This window comes from Salvia hispanica, chromosome 5 (assembly GCF_023119035.1).
Source record: "Salvia hispanica cultivar TCC Black 2014 chromosome 5, UniMelb_Shisp_WGS_1.0, whole genome shotgun sequence".
Lineage (NCBI taxonomy): Eukaryota > Viridiplantae > Streptophyta > Magnoliopsida > Lamiales > Lamiaceae > Salvia > Salvia hispanica.
Window position 1 is genome coordinate 26,231,396 of NC_062969.1, and position 24,993 is coordinate 26,256,388.

At 38.7% G+C, this 24,993-nt stretch overlaps 2 protein-coding genes across 2 annotated transcripts; one reads left to right on the plus strand and one right to left on the minus strand.

Moving 5' to 3' along the window:
- Positions 1 to 9,383: 9,383 nt before the first annotated feature.
- Positions 9,384 to 10,667, plus strand: LOC125189719 (protein ALP1-like). Its single transcript, XM_048086962.1, has one exon. It carries the CDS (start codon positions 9,384 to 9,386, stop codon positions 10,665 to 10,667), a length of 1,284 nt encoding a protein of 427 aa, XP_047942919.1.
- A 651-nt stretch (positions 10,668 to 11,318) lies between these two features.
- On the minus strand, positions 11,319 to 15,034 carry LOC125188982. Its single transcript, XM_048086121.1, has 2 exons — positions 14,793 to 15,034; positions 11,319 to 14,408 (listed from the first exon to the last, which is right to left on the minus strand). The coding sequence occupies exon 2, from the start codon at positions 14,248 to 14,250 to the stop codon at positions 11,485 to 11,487; it is 2,766 nt and encodes a 921-aa protein (XP_047942078.1). The 5' UTR covers positions 14,251 to 14,408; positions 14,793 to 15,034; the 3' UTR covers positions 11,319 to 11,484.
- Between the last annotated feature and the right edge of the window lie 9,959 nt (positions 15,035 to 24,993).

Consider the following 24,993-nt stretch of genomic DNA (forward strand, 5'->3'; position numbering starts at 1 on the left):
GCCTCTCTCAAGAGCTTGGCATACCTAGGTATTTCCTGCAATGCATCAACAAGGGGGAGGTTAGTATGACATTTACAGAACATATTTAAAAATTATCGGAATTGCTCTTCAAGCTTGAACGGCTTCCTCGGCTGGAAGGGGAGTACAATCCCGTTGTGCCGCACGAGTTCCTTCTTGGTGGGCGCCTCTGCCTCTTCAGTGGCGGGCCGCTGCGGTGTTTGCGGCGGTCCGCCAGGCGTCGAGCAGTCCCCAATACTCGTTCCAGAGGTGTTGGCTTCATCCTTGTTGATATCGACAACCTTGGCAACAGCCTTGCCTTTATCCTCCACTGCCTTCTTTTGGAATTGATCCATTTGTAACTTAATGATGGACACAGTGGAGACAACAGTGTTTAACCCAGATTCAAGCTTGGTCAGTCTTTCCTCTACAACTCCCATCTTGGTCTCGTTGTTCTTTCTATCCTCTAACATTAGCTCCAAGATCTTTTGGATGCCAGCCTCATATTTGTCTTCCTTGGTAGGTGGCTCCACTCCTTTCTCTTTCCCTAGATTGAACCCTGCATGAGATTGGACAAAATTATGATTATTAGCATGAGATACATGTGGATGTGGGTGATTTCCATTATAATTATTAAAATTACCACCCCCCTGATTAGGGCGATAGTTATTATTATAAAGCCTATTGGGGATCACCCCCATTGTGGACATATTTGACATCTTTGATGACATTCCCCTCTTTGCCTGGAGCTTCTAATTTTTCAAGTCTTGCTCTGATGAATGCCAATTCTTGGGATGTCTCATTCCCACATGGTTTCTTCACTGCATCTAGCCTTTCAGCTTTGTGTTTTTCCTTAGACCAACCTTGACTGTTTGCGGCTAATTCATCTATTACCTCCATAGCAGCAACTTCTCCTTTCCTCAAGGATCCCCCATTCGCCCCTGAATCCAACAAACTAGAGATTTTTTCGTTAAACCCATTATAAATGATTCCTACCTGATGGTCTATTCCAAAACCATGGTTTGGGCACTTGCGGAGAAGAGCTTTGAAACGTGCGAGAGCTTCATATAGAGGCTCATCGGATCCCTGCATGAATTGAAAGATCTCACACTTAAGCTTTAGGATGGTGCCAGGCGGGTAGTGCTTGTCGAGAAAGAGCACCACTAGATCCTTCCAATTGGTGGTTTTATCTGCAGGCAGACAATCATACCATTCTTTAGCAGCATCAGTCAAGGAAAAGGGAAAAAGTCTTACCCTCACAATATCATCATCAACACCATTGATCTTGATTGTATTAGCTATTTCCACGAACTTGGTGAGATGTCGATTTGCGTCCTCGGTGTCTCTTCCTGCGAAGGCATTTTGTTCAACCCTATTGATTAAGGGTATCCCCAACTTGAAGTTGTTGGCCTCTATCTGCGGACCTGCAGGAATATCCACAATGTTACCATGACTAAACATATTCAAGACTGGAACTACCTCCCTTGCTCGTTTTTCTTTTTCAGCTTTTGCCCGAGCTCTCTCTTCTCGCATCTCTTCCACCTCCTTTCGAGAGGGCGATGAGAAGATCGTGGTTGGTAGGCTCCGCCATCTTATTATCTCAAGACACGCAAATCTGCACAACCTGCAGAAACTAAAAAAAAGAAAAATAAAAAATAAAAATAAGAACGAAAATTAAAATATAATTAAAAAAAATGAACGCAGTAAAATCCAAAGTAGTAAAATTATCCGTTTGAAGATATCACTCCAAAGTGAATTGTCTTCCCCGGCAACGGCGCCAAAAACTTGATGCACTTTTTATTAGCACTAAATAAACCTGCAAGTATACAGAGTATATATAGTATAGCTAAAGGTTAGTACCGGATATCGAACATGGGGAAGACGAACACAAAGTGTCTATCCTCTACTAAGACTCAAATGCTATCTGGAAAAACAATTGGGTTTTAAAAACTTTTGAAAACTAAAAACAATAGAAAGCATAGACCAACTAAAAAGCGAATAAGACGATAGAGATAAGGGAATCCCAGGGATGTGTGTTCACAGTTATGGTTATACAAAATTCCAACTACAATACCCTAGCACAGTTTATACTTTGAAAGGACGAGTCTCCTAGCTTATGCTCATGCGATACAAATGTTGATTACAAGATTAGGGTTGTCAATCATAACACGTAACTCCAAAAAGCTCCTAAGACCCTTGAAAAGTCCCCACTCTCAATTAACAGTGCCATTTTAAGGGAAGCTAACTGTAGTGTCTACTAAGTGAATCTAACTCGCTAAAACTGTGTCACAGTTATGAAGCATGTTATATTAAATCATACATGATTGTGTCACTCAATCATGCAGCATCAAAACTACTTAGGGAAGAAACAAAGTAAAAACAAAACGGATATTAGATAGAAAAAGGAATTTGTATAACCAAAGTCGTTACTAACACATCCCTAGAATCCTATGAGTTTAGTTACACATAATTGAATAAGCTAAAAACATAGATTGAAGGGAAGACAATTTGAACATAAAACTAAAGCAAATAAAACCCGTGGGTTGAATCCTTGTCGTTCTTGATGTTCTTGAAATCCTTCTCCAACTCCTTGCACCAATGAAGTACTCTAGGTCTTGATCTCTATGAAGTATTTTGCAAATAGAAATTCTTTCTTTTGATGAAGCTTGATGTCTTATTTATAAGGGAAAGCCATGACTTGTTGTAGAAGGAAAAAATCTCCAAAATATGGTAAAACTGGGCGCAAATCTAGGGCTTCTCGGATTTTCCGCCTTTCTCCGGCGGGCCGACGCACCTTGGCCGGCGGTCGCCGCATTGGACTCCATAGAGTCTGTTCCCCCGGCGGCAGACCGCCGCACATCTTCCGGCGGTCGCCGGACGAGACTTCTCTTCCAAGCACATTTTTTACGAGGCGGACCGCTGCGTTGATCTGCTCGCCGGGCGCCGGCCGTCGCCGCACACATCCGCGGTGGTCGCCGGTCGCCGTCTGACTCCAGATTTCTACACTTGGTGTTTTGGCTCCCTTTTTTGGCTCAATTATGCACATTTCTCACAAAACACGTCAAAATACCAAAATAGACAAAATATGCAAATAATGGACGTGTAGAGTGACTTTGACATAAAAAACGGACCAAATAATGACCTTAAAACAGTGCAAAATCCGAGCGTATCAATAGGGTAGAGAAATCTAGTGGGATGGTATGAAAAGGAGCATCCATGAATTCTTGGAAAAGGTGTAACAAAGGACTTTGTGGCATGTTTGCCCAAACTCAATTTAAGAATTATTGTTATGTGGGTAATCATTGATCATCACATCCAATTGAGATCCAGGATCACCTCGAGACTTTGAAAAGCTTTCAGAAGGAACTAGGCACTAAACTAAATTTTTAACACAACATTTCACTCAAAACAGACAAACAATCGAAAAGAAAACTTCAAACCTGGAGGCTATGCTAAGGGAAATCATGTATGGCAGAGGAAACAATTGGAAATCTGTCTTGCCCCTTGAAAAAAAAAAAAAATTTTTTTTGCATACAACAATAGTAATCAGGCGACCATTTATACGACACTTTACGTGGCACTATATGGGAGACTATATGAAAAAAATATAATGCCCTCACCACTTTACTGGGATGAAGGTCAAAACTATTGACTAAAATCATTTTCGTAATCTACAAGGGCGGTCAAAACTATGTCCGACGACTATAGTTGGAAATCATGGCTCCATAGTGTTCTCGGCCCGTTATAATGATCATCCTTGAAACACTTTATTTTTCTCTTTATTAGACAAGTCTAAGTTCTTTAACTAGATTTGAATCATATTCTCCGACCATGTACAAATACATTGTTCAATTGATTCGAAGGTACTATCTTTTGTTATAACTGGATTGTCACCTAGGGTAGTGGCACCCAGATTGTTCACTTTTGTGTGGACATAGAAGAGGGGTATCTAATTCCTAAAATTTTCTAGCAATATCCTTCGTTGTTGAAGTTCGTATTATGTTCTAAAAGGAATGCATAACTTAAAAGAATCTAAGTTCTTGAAAACATTAATTTTCCTTTATTTATGACATAATTCATGGCCTGACTCAAAATGCGACATTTTTTTTTATTACTAACTTTCTCTTTCTGATTACGTACTTTTTATATTCATGACTCGGAAAAGCGAGAAATGTTATAATTGTTCTTCTGTGTTCAAATCTATACAATGTTCTTAGGAGGAACTCATAACTTAAAATTCTAAGTTCTTGGAAATTTCTAATCTTCCCTTACATGCAATGTGATTCATGAATTTACGCGAAAAGATATATTCTTTCAAAAATCCTTTCTTTTCTTAATCGAGAAAATATTCCCTCCTTTTTTGTAATAACTTGCAAAGATACGTATATTTTCCATTTGCACCATTCACTACATCTACTTGAAAGAAAATGTAACTCATCCCTTCATCATTTAAAGTCTTTACTCGATAAAAACACATCAACTATTTTCTCAAACCCTTTACTCGATAAAGAAACATAATCTCCTTTCTCAAAATTTCCAAACTCTTTATTGAAAGTAACAAATTACTCTTTTCTTTATAACTCACACTTTCAACTCTTTCTTCCGAGTATCTACTCGATAGAACTCATCTTTCTCTAAAGTCTCATTTTTTTCCATCGCTTGAAACAACTTCCTCATAAAACTCATTATCTCTTTCTCTAAAATCTCATATTTTCATACCGGACCCGTTCATTTGAACATCTCTACTTCACTTTTAAAAGAAAGAACAAATTACCTTTTCCCTCGTTGAGCAGGTTTGGTGGGAATGCTTAGAGTTCGTTTACTAATTAGATAGTCTAGTGGAACAAGTCTAGACTAGTAACTGAAAAGAGACTCTTGGGTTCAGAGCATCAAAGGAACGGCTCTGATACCACTCTGTCACGACCGCACTTTGCTAAGGATAGCAAAGCCGGGAAGCCGTGACTAGGGGTGGGAGATAAGAAGAGAGGGACAGAAAGGGGATGAATAGAAAGGGGATGAATAGTGACTCAATACTCATTAATAAAGTGGAAACAACTTCAAATTAACTCTTGATCACCTGAACTTGAAAGAAAATCTTACATTTTATAATTATCAGAGCAACAGTCAATGTCATCTAGAACCTTAGTACGCAGCGGAATGAACACGGTCACATGTAAGGAGACATGCACCGCCAAGAGGCTCTACTTAAAATAAAAAGGATTTCATCAACTCAACATTCTCCACCGTCATTGCTCAACCTGCACATTTAGAAATATATGTAGGGTCGAGTATAAAAATACTCAGTGAACACAATGCCGAAATGTACATACATAAAATGAAAATATTGTCATGCCATCACAGTAACACTCGAGAGTTTTCTCTTAAAAGGCCCGAGCTTACTAAATTCTTTGTGAGCTAAAGTTCGACTGATCAGTCTAAGTTCTTTCTGTACTTCTGCCATATCTGAACACCAAGTGCCGTGGAGATGGTGCTCTCCCACGGTCACCTACATCTTTCTCCAGCCGGGGAGGTGGCCACCTCCCAACGGCCTCCACTATATCATCTTTGTGCCGTGGAAGGTGGCCACCTTCCAACGGTCACCTGTGTACACTAATCCGAGTAGGGACACCACCCTCACTCGGACCCGAATTCGATTCTTACGTTCCAACCAAACAGATAGGCTTCATACACATAAAATAAATCATTTATGGCTAGACAACATCATTTGTATAACTAAATATCATCTCAAAAATAATTTGTAATTTTTACCCACATTAGTATGTAGGATAGAAAAATTCACTCTTTCGTTTAATTTCCTTAACTTGAATTTCTCGCTCCGACTTTAACTTGCACAGATAACCTTTTTAAAAACACCAAATATAATATAAAATACTAATCAGACTTAAATAAATTCTTGAACCTTAATAGGAATGCATGCCTCATAATTAATTATCTTTTCTTATTTCACTTACCTTTAAGGAATTTCTAAAACTCATTTGTTATTGGATGATTCTTCTACCACTATTCTCGGGCTTCGATTAAATTGGTATTTCATACACTACTACAAATTTTACGCAGAGCTATGACAACTCGGATCGCAACTAATTATTTTAGCTTGCTTAGTCAATTTATTCTTCCGTCCAAAATTAAAATTTTGGAATTGGGCCTCTACAAATTATGTACTGCAAAAACCAATTAATTAGAAGTTGGGCTTGGATTTATTTCTTACCATAGTTTAGCCCAATAAATAAAATGCTAGCCCAATCAATTAAACCAAAACCCATATGCAAAGACCCCATTTCATCTTCCTCACTCCCAACCCAAATTGACGTGAGGGAACTCCTCCTTCTTAGGGCTGGGTCGATACGATATATCGTATCAAAAATTTTGTTTCGTTATCATACCGAAAATATCGATATGAAAGAATTTCATATCGTTATTGTTTCGAAAGTTTCGGTATACCGTATTTCGGTATACCGAAATTTCGATATGGAAAAAAACTATACCGTTACCGTTTCAAAATTTCGGTATATCGTACCGAACTTCGGTATACCGTTCTGAACGGTATATCGATATTTCGTATGATATACCGAAATTTTATACCATTTCGAATACCTGTATACCAAAAAATATAATTTCAAAACCGAAAAATAAAACCAAAATTAATATAATTTTAACATAATAAAATAAACGTTGTCCACATCTTCATAATCAAAAAATATATAATTAAGTTATATGGATATATTTATGATTTAAACTTTTAATCTTAAAAAATAAATTGTATTATTATTATTATTATTATTATTATTATTATTATTATTATTATTATTATTATTATTATTATTATCATCATCATCATCATCATCATCATCATCATCATCATCATCATCATCATCATCATCATCATCATCATCATCATCATCATCATCATCATCATCGGTATAAACGGTATAAACGATATGTATCGATAATTCGATACTTATTGATTTTCGATATATTTCGGTATATCGATAATATCGATATATATCGTATATTCGATATAAAACGGTATACCGTGGTATAAGAAAATTCATATCGTTATCATACCGAAAACTTTCGATACGGTATTATATCGTACCGAAAGTTTCGGTATACCGAAAATTCGATATTTTTCGATATTTTTCAATACGATACGATCGATATACCGTTTTTTCGGTATATTTACCCAGCCCTACTCCTTCTCACTACCTATTGCTGCCGCCGCCCCCAGCTCAGCGCCGCCTCCCGCCGTCCGCCTCCGGCGGCGCCCCTCTTCTCTTCTCCTCTCCGTCCCCTCCCCTCTCTCTCTTTCTCCCCTTTAAAATCTCTCCCTCTCTCGGATCTGTTACGCCGCCGTCGCGGCCCTCCATCTCTCCCTCTCGGATTCCACCGCCGTCTCCGTCATGCACCGCCTCAACCGCCGAACTCCCAAAAGGTAAGGATTGATTTATTATTCTTCCCTTTTATTTCATTTTCTAAGGATTTATAATCTTAGATCTCAAAGTTTTGGAATTTAACTTGTAGACTTGTAGAGGTGGTGAAATCAGTGACGAATCGGGGTGTGGGGCTGCCACCGTCGGCGACGGCGTGCCGAAACTCAGTCGCCGGAAATCCGGCAGATTTGATTCTTAAGATGAGTTCTTAACTTGTGCTTACTGTTGTTGTAGAACTTGGTTTATCTATTTTATGAATTCGATGAAAAGGAGTTATAAGAATTGTTGGCGGTATGTTTATGAAGTTCACTACTTTAGTATGAAATTTGTGTGTTTAATGGTACTATATGAGGGAAAAAGTTACCTGCATGATTATCGATAATCATGCTTGCTTTGGTGCTCAAGGTTTTCTGCGTGGAAGTGATTGTAGATTGTACATTGGTGGAAACTTTGGGACTAAATTTTATGATAAAGGTAACTAAGCAGGAGGTGGATGAGGGTATTCAAGCAGGAGGTGGTAGAGGATGGCTACGTGGCTTGAATGGGAGGAGAGTAATCGAGCATGAAGAAGGTGGAGGAAAGCTATTCCAACTTATGTAAAGGGGGACATTTGGGCTTCAAGAAGAAATTCTTTTAGTGATTTGGGTTTTTTAAGAATGGGCTCTAAAATAATGTAGTTTTTCTTTTTAATTTAGGCCCACAAGAAATAAATTCTTTTATTTCTAATATGTTTTATTTCTTGAATTTTAATTTATTACATAAAATTTACAATTTGTACTTTCGTGGCATGCTATGTACTAAACATGAATTACGCCTCCTCTCGATCGATTGCAAACATGTAATACTCCTTTAATTTTTAAAAAGGAATGGAGATTAAATGAAAATAATAAAAATTCGGACACCCATTTGACGCCTTTTCAAGATCAACTAAAAAGATAAGAAAGATTCGGGATGCTACAATATTGTAGACCACACTTTTTCTAAAATCCTATGGCCTTAAATTAGTTGTAGTTAGCAATTAAATAATGAGTTGACAATTGACCACTCCCCTAATACATAATAGTTAAGCAAAACTTATCTATAATAGCTTCAAATTCAAAACAGTTTTGAACCTCTGTCTCATAATAAATACTCCCTCCGTCCCAAAGAAGATGACCCCTTTCTTGGGCGGCACGAGATTTTATGCAAATTTATTTTGTGTGTTGAGAGGAGAGAGTAAAGTAAGAGAGATGTAATAAAGTAGAGATAAATGTGTTTCCATTTTAAGTAATGGGTCATCTTAGTTGGGACAAACTAAAAAGGAAAGTGGGTCATCTTCAATGGGACGGAGGGAGTATCACATTTTCCTTTTTAGCTTGTCCTATAAAAAATGATACATTTTCTTTTTTCGAAAAAAGTCCCCTATCACATTAATATAAATATACACTATTATATCTCTCCACTTATACACAAAACATCCCCTAAAATATTGTGTCATTATCCAAGTGTGTCATCTATTATGGAACCAAAGGAATAAGGAGTATAAAGTATACCACGGGCTACACTAGGGTTTCTACCTGTTACTGTTTTGATCAACTCGAGGCTGCGACATCATCTAAGAGCATCCACAATGGATGCCCGATCGCGCACCCGATCGGCCGAGATCGGGCTCGGGCGTGGTCGGGCATCCATTGCAGCCCTCGGTCACGCCCGAGCGCGACCGATAGTTCGGTCGCGCCCGATCCCGAGCCCGATCGATCGGGCGTGAGATCGGGCGCCCATTGCAGAGGCGCGCCCGATCACGCCCGAGCCCGATCACGCGTTTGTGATTTTTTTTTTTTTTTTCTTTTTCAATTCTATAAATATACCTTCATTTCACTCATTTTTCACACAACTCCCACACATCTCTCTCAACTCTCTCTCCATAGCAATATCTCTTTCACTCATTTTTCCAAAATGTTTCCCGGGGAAGATATTGGTCGGTCTATGGAACGCGCAATGTTTGCTTTCGGGAACCAGATTCTCGCCGGTATTCGTGCAATACATGAGCAAGAGCAAGCCGAACAGCAGGCCCAAGAGCAGGTCCCGAGGCCCATCTGCCGACGGACATCCATCCGTCGAGAGCATGTCCTAGCTCATCAACGTCTGTTCGAGGACTACTTCGCCGAACATCCCCGGTGGGGCGCGCCGGTTTTTCGCCGACGGTTTAGGATGCGGCGAGAGTTGTTTCTCCAGATTGTTCACGCGTTGGAGGCGCGCGACGAGTACTTCCAGTGGCGGGAAGATGCGGCCCATAGAAAGGGTCCATCCCCGCTGACGAAGTGCACTGTTGCGCTTCGTCAGTTGGCATACGGCACTACGGCGGACATGTTCGACGAGTATCTTCACGTCGGGGATACAACTGGCCGGGAGTGTCTGGTCAATTTTTGTGCGGGCGTTATTGACGCCTTCGGCGCCACATATTTGCGCAAGCCGAATGCCCAAGACTGGCAGGACCTGCTGCGGATGCACGATACGGTGCACGACTTTCCTGGAATGTTAGGGAGTATTGATTGTATGCATTGGGAGTGGAAGAATTGTCCTGCAGCGTGGAGAGGCCAATTCACCAGTGGGTATAAGGGTACCCACCCGACGATGATCCTTGAAGCAATCGTTGACCACAGTCTTTGGATTTGGCATGCTCACTTTGGCGTGACGGGGTCCAACAACGACATCAATGTGCTGAACTCGTCCAGTCTCTTCACCGAGCAATGCAATGGCAACGGTCCGGTTATCAGCTTCACTGCCAACGGACGACAACATCATATGGGGTACTACTTAGCCGACGACATTTACCCGAGATGGCCAGTTTTCTTGAAGACGATCTCTTGTCTAACGGGTGCGAGGAGAGAGTTTTTTGCGGCAAAGCAGGAGGTTGCACGGAAGGACGTAGAGCGAGGATTCGGTGTGCTTCAAGCGCGTTGGGGAATAGTGAAAGGCCCGGCTCGTTCCTGGTACAAGCATCATATCGCCAATGTCATGTACGCGTGCATCATCTTGCACAACATGATTATTCACGACGAAGGTCGTGCAGCTAGCCAGTGGTCCGACGATGAAGCCGCTCCGAGCGCAGGTCATGCAACCCCGCCGGTTGTTCGAGGTTTACCCTATGGACTCAGTGAGAGATTACAAGCTCAGGAGAGCATGCGCAACCAACAAGCTCATCTTGATCTCATGAACGACATGATTGAAGAAGTTTGAATACGTAGTGGTTGTTGAAATTGTACCTCTTTTTTGTAACTTAAAAAAAAAAATTAAATAATGTATGTGTTTTGCTAGTTCTTTAATTTAGAAGTCTAATTTTGCTATTTATAATTGGTAAACATAAAAAAAATTAAAACTAAAATTGAAATGAGAAATGGATAATAGATAGGGCATGTACTAGGACTCCACCATTGCAGAAAGATGGGACATGCTGACGTGGCAATCACTAGGGCTCTCATTGGGGCATGCACTAGGGCATCCATTGTGGATGCTCTAAAGGGCACGCATATCTCTAAAGGGAGTATGCTAATCTGTCTGTCGAGGACGGCGGGAATAAAATTTTCGACGTGGATGCAAAGGATTTAGTTGACGACGAAAATGTTGAATTCTGTATGGTGGGAAGATTCATGGATGGGGCACCGATTAAACTAGAAGCCATTAAACAAATCATGAAAATGCGATGGTGGCCATCCAAAAACATGAGTATTACAGATTTGGGGAATACTCTTTCCCAATTCCGCTTTTATTATCAGAGTGCTTTTGATAGAGCGATTGAAGGGTGATCGCAGCTCTAATTTTGTTAATCAGACTCCTCTCATGCTTGGCTTTCCTATCAATTTATTTTATTTTATTTTTATCAAATGTTGCTGCAAATCCAATGAGTGACAATTCATTCTGAACAGAGTGTAATGCTAAGGCGTATCTCATTCAGTTCATACTAAACATTAGAAAATCATAATCTACAAGAAGCCAAACCAGAGGGACAAAAACAACAAGCAACAAATGCAGAGAGCAGCAGCAATGGTGTACCATCTCATTCTTCAGCCTCTTCAGCAACAGATGGCAACACGCCCTCTTTCACGAAATTTGGATCAATAAATTTAGCCACAAATGCCCACAACTTATATACATCATCAAAATTACTTAGAAATGCAAGTGAAGCAGTCACAACTTCTACTCTGATGAACCCACTTTTTCCCCCATTCGCCATCGGCTTGCAAAGGGTGGTATCATCAACACTCACAGGTCCACGCTGCTTCGACCCTTCTATGATACGTATGTGACTCAGTATTCCAACACCTAGACAGATACCATTCGATTCAGCCAGCTTTTGTACAACCTCTGGGCTGATCAGACCCCTAGTTCTGTCCCTCACATTGAAAGCCACTGCAGCGCCTCTTTCATATTTAATCTTTGGCCCGTATATGTGAACAAGCGGCACACTGTCTTGCCTACCCGAACTAGGCAACCTTAGTTGCAGCAGAGAGGTCACAAGCCAATTGATCAAGAAACGGAGCCGGGATGTGGTCTTGTTCAGGCCCAACATATTTATATGATCCAGATGCTTGCAGATTATCTCAGGTTCACCCCTTTCTGATTCTTGCTCGTCATACTCCCCATTGCTCAAATAATCATCATCATCATCTATACTATTAGGAGACATTTCTCCCGGCTCCGGAGCCTGACTGATTTGAGCTCTGTTGTTGTCTTCTGTACTAAATGATACCCTTCTCCCTTTATTTCCAGCTGCCTCACTCTCCTCTATCCCGAAAAACCTGCCTCCGGCAATTCTACTCTTTTCTCGCCTTTCCAGCAATCTGAATTCTCCCTCTGTCTCTCGTCGTATCGCACTTTCTTTCTCGAGGCATATCTCAGAAGCACAGCCATTCTGAATAGTCAGACGATTGGAGCCCATAGTTGAATTGTTGATATCGACTTCATCTTTAATCTCTTGGAATTGCAGATTATTTGGAGTCCTATATTCTCGTGAAGCTGGATATACCTCCGAGAACGGCTCTTCTTCAGGTATCTCCTTGAAATGGTCTAGTTCTTGAGAAACTGATCGAACAGCAGCGTCAAATGACAGCACCTCATGATGCTCCGGGTTCAACTCATTGTCATACATTCCGCTGCTCGGTAACTTTGAGGCATTCGGAGAAGTGAGTTTATGGTTCTTCCGGCTAAACCACGCCGGCGGTAGGGGAGAGGATGCCATATGTTTGTTCGAAGGAGCTGCAGCATCTGATCCTATTGGACTCTGACCCAAATCAATCCAAAGTGAGTTATCAGATGATTCATCTTCACTGAAGACTGGACTTTTCATCATCTCCCCGACAGAAATACTTTCAGTTTCTTCAAATAAGGTGCTTTGCCCGTCTCGGTCAGAGCTATTATTATCATGCTCCATCTCGGTCTCGAACACATCCCTCACCTGAGCAGAAGTGTAGGCACCAGAAAAGGCCGGCAGCTGAGAATCACGACGATTCTCAGAATTCACTTCACCAGTCCCATTCACTTCTTCATCCTCATCACACCCAAATCCAGGGATATTATCCATAGAATCACTCAAGTAGAGGGGAAAGACGGGGCTTATTTTGACTATACCCGACCCAGCATGACCCGATTGATTTTGAAGACTGCTCATCACAGATTTCTTGATCAAAAGGCATCCAAAACCAGTTGGATCATAGCCGAACACTCTGTAGAATGACGTGATGATGAAGTCTGGCCGGAACAAAGACAATCCAAGAGAATCCATGTCTTTCGGGCCCAATGCTCCAGCATCGAGCAAGACATGCCAGTTGTTCTGTTGGGCAAGAGCCATCCACTGATATGAGTACTTGGAACCAGTGACTCTCGACTGAACAGGGAACACGAAAAGACCGGTTGCTGAATCTTTCTTCCTCTTCTTTTTGTTCGAAATCTGCTTCCTCAAGTCAGTCGAACAGAGCTTGAGAGTAGGCCATCTAAACCACGCACTTTGAACCTTGGCGCCTTTCTCTCTAGCACTCTGAGCCATCCAGTTCACAGATTGACTCTCGTGATCAAACATGGTCAACAACCTCTTGTTAGTGTGAAACGGATATGACTCAGCAAGCAACTTGAAGGCTGAGCCACGGCTCACAGTGAAAACAAGGCCGTATTCATTCTCAGGGATGTTCAAGTAATCCATAATTCTAGTCTTGATATCATACTCTACCGTCCCAATCTCAGCTCCCCCATACAGAGCATGATTACTTAAATTAGCTGTGATCTCAGACAAACTAAATGTTGATGATTCCCAATAATGCACACTTTGCAGCAACGAAAACAATCCAAATCCACAGTAATCAAGGCATACCTTTGAATCAATCCCCAAGAGATGCGAGTACTCATCCTGCCTTAGCTGCTCAATCCTCTCTGTCGACTGGTATTTTGGATACATTGTCAGGAACTTGGAGAAGGCCTCAGTGAGCTGAGGAATCGAGTCCTCAGACTCGAATGTGCGCTCGGCTGCAAGAGCAGTGGCTCTGAGGAACTCCTTCTGGGCATTAAGCCGTGCCAGTGACCGCGAACGGCCTAACCCCTCATCTTGATTGGCCACTGACTCAGCATCAATGTCTTGGGACTTAACAAGGGAGCCATCTTCAGAAGCTTCTTCAAGAGCCTCCCTCAATTTGTGTTCGTGCAATTTTCTCAGAATTGAAGGATTAGCCTGAATTTCCTCATTTGAATGCTCAGAACCATCTCTTCTTCTGCTCTTTCTATCCAATAGCAGTGCAGCACAATGAGAGAGTGGTTTCCATAGAGAGAGATGCATTAAATCTTGCTTTCTTCCCCGTTGTTTACTCTTAGAATTCAAGAAATTCAAACTGAAAAGAATTCAATAGAGCCAGGGAAATCAAAATGAAGCTTTCTTTTTTCCCCTTTATGGTGAAGCCTTCTACCCGCTGAGATAAAGGAGACCCAATTCAAAACCTAAGTTCAAAAGGCAAAAGGAATCAAAACAAGAATAAACCTTTGCTTTCAAAAAAACCAAAAAAATCCCCCAACTCAAGGAGGGAAAGGGCAAGAGCATTTGCTTTAGGCAAACATTCAAACAGCGCAGATAGATATTCGAGTTTAATCAAAAGAAATGGACAAAAATAAATATCACGGCAGATTAATGAAACCCTAAACTCAGCATTTCTTCGAGAATTAACTCAGAAAAGATGAAAATGAAATCGCAAAATGATGCGTTCAAGATTGAAGTTTCGAACATTCAATTTTACAAAAACCTCATAAATGGAGTAATCAAAATCGATAATAAATTACCTAGAGATGTTCAGAAACAAAGTTGGGAATTTTGAAGCTTTTCGCTACCTCTTGTTCTTGACACCTGAAGCTACTATGAGCTATAAAATCTTCAAAACTTGTGTTGAACTTGAAACAATCATATCTCTCTCTCTCTGTTTCTGCAAGCAAATTTAAAGCTGACCTTCCACAACGAACGCACATTTACTACAGTTGTGAATTGCAAAAAACATACTACTACTACTTCAATTGATTACATTTGATTTACCCCACTACACACACATTCTCTCTCTTAACATTGACCTTTTTGGGTTATTGTAAGATACACTTAACCCAAACATGAATAGAGGGGAAATGACAAATTGACTTTCTTAATTTAAAGTTATCATTCTGTTATTAATAAATCTTTGATTACAGCGATTTCGTTTAATACAAAATTCAATAAAATATATTGATGGTGGGACCTGCTTGCTTGGCTCAAAGTCAAATAATTTGCATATCTGTAGAAAGTTGTTCGCCCAAAAGTCCAACTGCTACCCACTAAACAATCAAGATCAAACTGCAGGGGATTTTTTGTTTTTAATATCATTTAAATATTGTCATTATTTATTTATTTATTTGGATTCAAATGGTTAAGTATTTAGGTGATAATTTTACTGATTAATAGATAGCGTATTGATATAATTTGGATGCAAACGGTTCAATAGTTAGGTGACAAAATTGTCCGCTAGAATCATTAATTTCGACTTAATTCAAATTCTGCCTATAGATTAAAGTATTTGAAGGGTTCAAATTTTACTTATTATAAGGAGAAACTTTTTAAATGTAAATTAATACAAAAATCTTGGATAAACATACATAAGGGAGTATTAGAAAATTAAATTAGAAATAACTAAAATATAGGATTATTTGAAGTGCGTAGAAAGAATTGGTCAAAGCTTGTGACTTTAGTAGTAATTATCCTAAAATGTAAATACAGTGACATCTTATGGATGTTATAATATCAAAACAGAGTTGTGATATGCAAAACTCAATCTTATTGCATTAGGAAATGCGGAGATCATTTATCGGTATCATGTATGTCATTATTAGTTTATAAAGGTCATAATAGAAGGATAATCTAAAATAATCTAAAAATGACCTAAAATTTGAATTTTTAAAAATAGCATAAAACTTACAATTTGACATCCGTATAAGATGTACTTTTTTAACTAATATATTGACAAATCTCATGGTCAAAATTTGACATGCATTTTGTATTAAAATTAATCTTGTTTTACTCAAAGTCCATCAAAAACGATTTACAGTACTACTTTGACAATCTAATTGAAGTATTTATGCCACATACTTTCTAAGTATTAGATGAGTATAATTATCCTAGTACACCTTCAATTTTGCATAAATATGACAAATAATACGTATATAAGTTTTTTTTAGGAAATTGTAGTGAGGGGTGTACATGGAAATATTTAAAATATGAGGGACTACATATGCAATATTGGAAAAGCAGAATAAATTGGAGAATAAATTGGTTGTAACGTTTATAGCTAACGTTTTGTAACTGATTTAGAGCTAACGGTTTAGCTCAAGTAGATGATACAAAAGAAGAGAGTGAGGAGCTCACTTGGTAGAGATATAATCTGGAAGAGTTTTCTTCGTGAGTTCAGAGAGATTAAAGAAGCCAAGTGTGTGGTGTTCTTTTGTGATACTCTCTGTATAATTCAATAGTGTATCTCCTACATACTATCTTGGAATAAAATCATTCAAGCCGTTTATGCCCGTGGATGTAGACATTTACGTCGAACCACGTAATTCTTTGTGTGTTGTTCTTCGTTTCACTTTCAATTCTTTACAATTGTCGCCGTCTGTGGGAACGAAGATTGTTGATGGCGATGGCACGGTTTGAAGCTGAGAAATTCACCGGCAAAAATGATTTTGGGTTATGGCGCTTGAAGATGAAAGCGCTCCTCATTCAGCATGGATTGGCTGATGCCCTGACACCGGATAAAGATGGAGCCGAAGAACCCTCGGCTAAGCAGGTTGAGATCGCGGAAAAGGCACACAACGCGATTATTCTGAGTCTTGACGACAAGGTGTTGCGCGAGGTCTCGAAAGAGACGACGGCAGCTGGGATCTGGAATAAATTGGAAGAGCTCTACATGGTGAAATCTTTAGCCAATCGCTTGTACTTGAAACAGAGGCTGTACGCGTTTAGGTTCAGCGAGGATCGATCGATTGGAGAGCAATTGGATCAGTTTAACAAGTATGTTGACGATTTGGAAAACATCGACGTGGAGCTCGATGATGAGGACAAAGCGATTATCCTACTCGCCGCTTTGCCAAGATCTTTTGAGCAATTGAAGGACGCCATGTTGTATGGCAGAGAGAAGAGCATCACCTTCGTGGAGGTGCAATCAGCGCTCAAAACCAAAGAATTCCAGAAATCAAATGGTGGCCAAGAAGTTGCAACGGAAGTTTTGAACGTCAAGAAGTCCAAGCAACCGAGTACGAAGGGGAAAAATGTATTTCCCAAGCCTCAAACTCATAAAGGGAAGGAGAAATTTGAGGGTAAAGAGACCCGATCCTGCCACTATTGCAAGAAACCCGGACATATTAAGAAAAATTGTTTTGCTTGGAAAAGAAAACAGAAGAAGGAGGATATGAATCAAGGGACATCTGATGTGATCCAAGAGGCTGATCCAGCAGAAATATTGAACGTTGGTGAGAGAGATATAGAAGAAGAGTGGATCCTTGATTCAGGGTGTAGCTTCCACATCAGCTCTCATAAGGAATGGTTCGAACAACTAGAGCCTGCTCGAGGATCGGTCCTGCTAGGAAATAACCAGGTATGCACTATTCATGGCATTGGTAATATTAGAATGAAATTACATGATGGGAGCATTAGAGTACTGGGAGAAGTTCGATTTATACCTGAGGTTAAGAAATCTTATCTCGCTGGGTATGTTGGAGCGCAGAGGTTTTGGTTTGGTGATGAGTGCAGTCAGGAAAGGCAGCTTGTATTACTTGAATGGAGAATTGATTGTGGGGGGTTCAAATGCAGTCCAGCATCTTGATCTTGATGCATGGCATAGGAGACTGGGACATATTGGTCAGAAGGGTTTGCGGCAGCTCCTAGGAAAGGGATTGATCCGAAGTACAGGTGATGCAAAAGAGATCAAGAAATGTGAAGAGTGCATTATGGGGAAGGGAAAGAAACTTCCGTTCCCTAAGGGCAAGCACACCTCCACCGCAGTCTTGGACTATGCCCATAGCGATTTGTGGGGTCCTTGTAATCCGGCCACTGCCAGCGGAGGAAGATATTTCATGACAATAATCGATGATTATTCCAGGAAACTTTGGGTGAAAATTCTCAAGGAAAAGTCAGAGGCCTTTAGTTTCTTTAAGGAGTGGCAGCTGCATGTAGAGAGGGAGAAGAGAGTCAGCCTGAAGTGCTTAAGAACTGACAACGGATTGGAGTTCCTATCAGCAGAATTTGAAGGATTTTGCAAGATGAAAGGAATAAAGAGACACAAGACTGCTCCTAGAAATCCCCAACAAAATGAAGTGGCGGAAAGAATGAATAGGTCCATTCTTGAAAGAGTCAGGTGCATGCTGCTGTCTTCTGGAATGCCAAAGTGTTTTTGGGGAGAAGCTGTTCTTACTGAATCAAAATTGATAAATAAATCACCATCCTCGGCTATTGATAATCAGACACCAGATTCAAGATGGTATGGGAGGGAGTCGGATTATTCCACTTTGAGGCCATTCGGCTGCAGAGCTTATGCTCATGTTAAACAGGGCAAGCTGGATAGTAGGGCCATAAAATGTGTCTTACTTGGGTATCAGGACGGAGTGAAGGGATTCAGACTTTGGTGTCCTACAGCTGAAGGTCAGAAATTGATCATTAGCAGGGATGTGTATTTTGATAGAGACACAAATGCCTTTTCTCATCAAGGAGAAGGATGGTACAAGATTTGAGGTGGAGCCTCATGTTGAGCAGAATGACTCAAGTATCAGAACTCAAAGTGATGAAGAAGAGGTTGATGGGAGAGAAGAGAGAGTCATTGAAATTCCAAGTCAGGAAGCACAACAGCATGATGATCAGAATAGGCCAACTTTGGATAAACCTAGAAGAGAGAGGAGACTTCCAAAGAAATTTAGTGATTATGAGATGGTATTCTATGCTCTATGTGTAGCTGAAAACATAGAGTATTACGCGCCTAGCAGCTACCAAGAAGCCATGAGATCAAAGGAATGGAAGCAATGGCTGATAGCAATGGAGGAAGAAATTGTTTCCTTGCTTAAAAATGGAACTTGGATCTTGGTGGATGCATCTGCATATCAGAAAGCTATAGGGTGCAAGTGGATATTCAAGAAAAAGATAGAAATGACTCAAGCAAACAAAATCAGATTCAAAGCTAGGTTGGTGGCTAAGGGCTATAATCAGAATGAGGGGATTGATTTTAATGAGGTATTCTCACCCGTAGTTAAGCATAGCTCCATACGAATTTTGTTGGCTGTTGTTGTTCACAGAGGATGGGAATTACACCAAATGGATGTGAAGACAACGTTTTTGCATGGAGAACTTGAAGAAACAATAGTGATGGTTCAACCTGAAGGCTTTGAAGTGAAGGGGTCAGAGGATAAAGTTTGTCTACTTAAAAGAAGTATCTACGGCCTGAAACAAAGTAGTCGACAATGGTATAGAAAATTTGATACTCACATGTCAGACGTTGGGTTCAAAAAATTTGCATATGATGGATGTGTGTACATCAAATATAACAGTGAGGGTGTTGGCATTGCATACTTGGTTCTATACGTAGATGACATGCTTGTAGCAGCTGAGAACTTGAAGGAAATTCAGAATGTGAAAGAGCAGTTAAAGAAGGAATTTGAGATGAAGGACTTGGGTGAAGCAAAGAGAATTCTTGGCATGGATATTCAGAGAGATAGAGCTAAGGGATCGTTGTGGCTGAATCAATCTGAGTATATTAGCAAAGTCATATCCAAGTTCAAAATGCAAGATTCCAGAGATGTCTCTACTCCTCTAGCACAACATTTCAAGCTGTCGCTGGACCAGGCTCCAAAGACTGAAGAAGAAAGAGATGAAATGTCAAAGATACCATATGCCAACATAGTTGGAAGTATTATGTACATCATGATTTGTACACGGCCTGATTTAGCACACGCGATAAGTGTTGCTAGTAGATACATGCAGGATCATGGGAAGGAGCATTGGTCTGCACTGAAGTGGATCTTGAGATACATGAAGGGCTCCAAAAATGTTGGATTACTGTATAAGCAGAAGATGGAAAGGGGGAATGAGGTATTAGTAGGGTATTGTGATTCAGACTTCGCCTCTAATATGGATAATAGAAAATCTCAGACCGGGTATATCTTCAACTTGTATGGGACAGCAGTGAGCTGGAAATCTACCCTTCAATCTGTGGTAGCACTAAGTACTACAGAAGCCGAGTACATTGCCTTGACTGAGGCAGTAAAGGAAGGAATATGGCTGAAAGGAATGCTGCAAGACTTTGGAGTTGTGCAGGAAGCTGTCATTATCTTTTGTGACAATAATAGTGCCATTTGCTTGGCGAAGCACCAAGTCTTTCACGAGAGAAGTAAACATATTGACGTGAGACTTCATTTTATAAGAGATGAAGTTGAGAAAGGAGGCATCAAGATCACTAAAGTAAAGACAGAGGAGAATGCTGCAGATTCTCTTACCAAAGCCTTACCAGTTTCAAAATTCAAGCATTGCTTGAAACTGGTGGGTGTGACTGACGAGTAAGGAGGAGGTGTTATGGCATGAAGGCTTGAGTTTTTCCATGTCCAAGGTGGAGATTGTAGTGAGGGGTGTCCATGGAAATATTTAAACTATGAGGGACTACATATGCAATATTGGAAAAGCATAATAAATTGGAGAATAAATTGGTTGTAACGTTCATAGCTAACGTTTTGTAACTGATTTGGAGCTAACGGTTTAGCTCAAGTAGATGATACAAAAGAAGAGAGTGAGGAGCTCACTTGGTAGAGATATCATCTGGAAGAGTTTTCTTCGTGAGTTCAGAGAGATTATAGAAGCCAAGTGTGTGGTGTTCTTTTGTGATACTCTCTGTATAATTCAATAGTGTATCTCCTACATACTATCTTGGAATAAAATCATTCAAGCCGTTTATGCCCGTGGATGTAGACATTTACGTCGAACCACGTAATTCTTTGTGTGTTGTTCTTCGTTTCACTTTCAATTCTTTACAGAAATAATATGTATATAAGTTAAAACTTTTGAAAGTATTAGTTCCAGCTGCCAAGTCGGTCTTTCACTCTTGAAAAAAAATGCAATAGCCATTTTGAAATATGAATAGTGCCAAATCGGTCTTTAAACATTTATGATGTGCTGATTGCTAATTATTTTGGTCAGTCTGACTGATCAATTATTGCAATTTACTGATTTTGCTTTTGCATGTGCTTTATGTAATGGTTCAGCGTAACATACTTTTTTTAATGCACGCCCATTTTACCTTTCCAGTAGATGTGATATTCACAATAATGATTCCTTACAATGAAATTGTATGCAATCTGTTTCAAGTCACCTTCAAATCCTACTTTTTAGTAGTAGTGGTATTATCGGAGGGTGGAGTCGATATATCCTTAATCATATCTGTTGATATTTGACTATTTTTACGAATTCTCTTTAGTGAAACATATCAGGATAATTGATGTTTTTTTAGAGTAATTGTAGTTTATTTTAGAACGAAAACGAACTTCAGTTATATACATCATGACATCTAAAAAAATGTTTTATGTTGAAAAATATTTAACTAATGTTCGAAAATTGTTTTTTGGTGAGAAATATTTGACTCATGTCTAAACGATCTTCATGCTTATGGATATTTTAACGTTGGATCCAAGCCGCTACTAATACATAGTAGTAGTAATATTTTTCACTGGATAGTAGGGGACAGCGATGGAGATGAGTAACGTGAGAAATAATTAGTGGATAAGCGATGGAAACCAGAATTACATATAAAATTATTGTTATAAAAAACAACTTCGACATTAAAAGAGTCAACAATATTGAAAAGTGCTAGTCGCCCTGTTATAAATGCTAAATTATCACACAGTCTTAGCATCTAAGCAACACAATACAAAATAAATCATATAATCTTTAAATTTTCTCCCTTTTAATGTTTTTTTTTATAAAAATAAAATGCTCAAACCATGAGTGATGAGCACAAGTCCGCAAGGCGGCAAAACCAAGCACAAAAACTATCCCAGCTGTCAAACTCCCTTAGAACTCAAACGCTACAAACCCTAACAAGACCATTACACTAATGCAAATGAACCTTGGAGAAAGCCAACAAAAAACAAAAACAACCCAAAAGAAAAAAACCAAGTACAAAGGCCTTTAAGAAAAGGATCAACCCTCACCCAAAATCTCTGTTGGAAAGGAAGAATTTGGGTGCCGGCATCTTGTCCACAATCTTAGTCGCCAAATCAATTTTTTCTTCTCAAGCTCCCAATCCGGCATAAAACTTTGGAAAATCATTTTATTCCAAATATCCCATATCGAACATGAGATAAAAAAGAACAGAGAAATCCACACCTTTTTGTTGGCTTTGTGAAGGGGAGTGCTCAGCCATGAGAGGAAGCATGCTATCGGGTCCTTAGGCAAGCACAAGGATAAATTCCATTGAGCACAATAGTAATACCATATACCACTCGAGATTCTACAGCTAAAAAAGACGTGCTCCAAAGTCTCTGGCTCTTCCTTGTTTAAAATACATCTATCATCCTCAATTCTGGCTCTTCTCTCTTTTAATGTTAATGATTCAAATACTAAATATTGTTTTGCTGATTTTTTTAAGCATCTTTAATTCAAGAAGTAAAATCCATAATGAAATTTAATGTAGATGGTAAAAAATGAATGAAAGTATAATTTTCTTATAATTAAGATCAAAGTTTAATAATTAAATTTATTGATAGTGCTATATGATATTGTTTGGATATATACTAAAAAACATGTTCATACTGCTTGTAAAATTTAATTTCCAAGCATTTAGGTTAAGAAATTTATTTACCGTATGATTTTTTATATATATTATTTGTTGATTATATTCATAGAAAATAATAAATAATACTAACAGTCTTTATTCTAGACTTATGGTTACAGAAGATCTTTCTATCCGGACCTTGTAGAATTAAGTTATCATTATTCTGAATCTAGACAGATGTGAACAATCTATCACGAAGGTTGATCTAAAGTCACTTCATATCTTGGATGACTAATAACACTAGAGTGTGGTGTATCATTGAACGATACTTTAAGATAAGTACTTCTTGTTGGTTAAACTAAGTACGAGGTCTAAGCGGTGATTGATTTCTTAATCTATATAAGTAACATTGAGCATACAATCCTAAAAATACGCTACCCTGACTCGCTATATGTGCCGATTTTTTCGCAATCCAATGTCATCTTGGGAAGCGGTGCTCAAAATACGAGAAGAAATAGTAATGTTACTTTGTGTCTTGGTTATGCATAGATTGATATTGTCCCCAATAGATTTTGTGATCAATTTTATATTCTAAAAAAACCTAGTTAGTAGGAATTTGTTCCAGTACAATAAATAAGGCCATGCTGAAACTCTTAGCACTCTTTTGAAATAAAAGTAATTAGATTGAGCTAATTAACAACAAGCAAGTTCGATTAATTAATGGACATTGGAATATCTTAAACACGATAAGTGAATTAAATTTAAAAGGAGAGCATGAATTATGACTATGTAATATGAATTTGAATAATAAATTAATATTAATCAAGATAGTCATACTAATTAATATTTCTTACAAAGTCTACTAAAATAAGACCTATCCAAATCACTTTAATTGAGCTAATTTAGTTAAGCAAAGTCTACTAAAATAAGACCTATCCAAATCACTTTAAAGTTGTGGCCAATCCCAACAAGTACTATATAAATATGGGAGGTGAATCGGATAACAAGGCACTCCTTACAAGGGGACACCACGCACTGCGCCATATGTAACACCCAAAATATACAAAGAAATTTGCAATAATAATAATAATAATAACAATAATAATAATAATAATTATTATTATTGTTATTGTTATTGTTATTGTTATTGTTATTGTTATTGTTATTGTTATTGTTATTATTATTATTATTATTATTATTATTATTATATTATGTGGCGTAGACTATTAATTTTTAATTGCATGCGCCGGCAATATATGTATATATTTGGTCAACTTAATTGTGATAATCACGTTGCTTAGGAGATCAGATTGCTGTCCCTTTTCTTGTTTTTGATAGAGACCAATACAATACACACCTTGTCCCTTTCTACTATCCATTCTGTTTGATTCTCATTAGTAGAAATGAAAATAAATCTAGATGAATTTGGTACCAAGATACACAGATTTACATCCTGCCATTCACTTTTGCAAGAGAAAAAAAAATCTTTACATTATTAGTAAAGTTAGTATTTTCTTCAAGAGAATTGTATTTTTAGAGTTTCGCGTTGTTGTTTTTTTTTTAAAAATAAAATCAATGGCGACTTAGCGAAAAGACTTTTTAAAAGTAAATGTGTAGAGTAATTTTGAATCGTTACTATACCAACTCATGCAGGAGAAATTTGAAATTATTGTGTTTTCTTTAATGTTAGTGCTTTTGCTTTATGATCTTTGGTCACTTTTTTAAAGGATGTGGTGCTAATTCAAAACCAGCACTTTTACAAGGTGCCACTATTTTGATTAATCTATACAAGAATGTGGATATGTTGAAGTATATTCCATTATGCTAGTACTATATTTTACTTTCTGAGATTAATAAATTTGAACACAACTTCTCGTTTTAGAACCCACTTGAATCAGTTCAAGGCCACACTATTACTCATTTCATCCGAATCATTTTAACACTTTGATGGTTGATTTATGACTTAATAAATCAAAGCTCCAAATTTTATCATTTACAGGTGGTCATATATTTTATTGTTTATAGTTAAATGGTAGTAGATGATTCAGATTCATATTTTTTTGAAATAAAGTGACATGCTTGAGATGGGTATATCCATAACAAAGGATCATGGCCGGTTCATTTTGATGGGTATATGTGTATCCATTTGTGCAAATGTTTTGGTCTGCTTTGGATAATCAGGTTTAGTAGAGGTAAAGCCCAACAGGCCCAGTTGATCTTCTGCAGCTCTATTCTCTCTCACTTCATCTCCATAAGACCAAAACCTCCTCTAT

Bases quoted from the DNA above. Each gene is read 5' to 3' on its own strand.
- LOC125189719 (XM_048086962.1), top strand. From the start codon at position 9,384: ATGTTTCCCGGGGAAGATATTGGTCGGTCTATGGAACGCGCAATGTTT.
- LOC125188982 (XM_048086121.1), bottom strand. From the start codon at position 14,250: ATGCATCTCTCTCTATGGAAACCACTCTCTCATTGTGCTGCACTGCTA.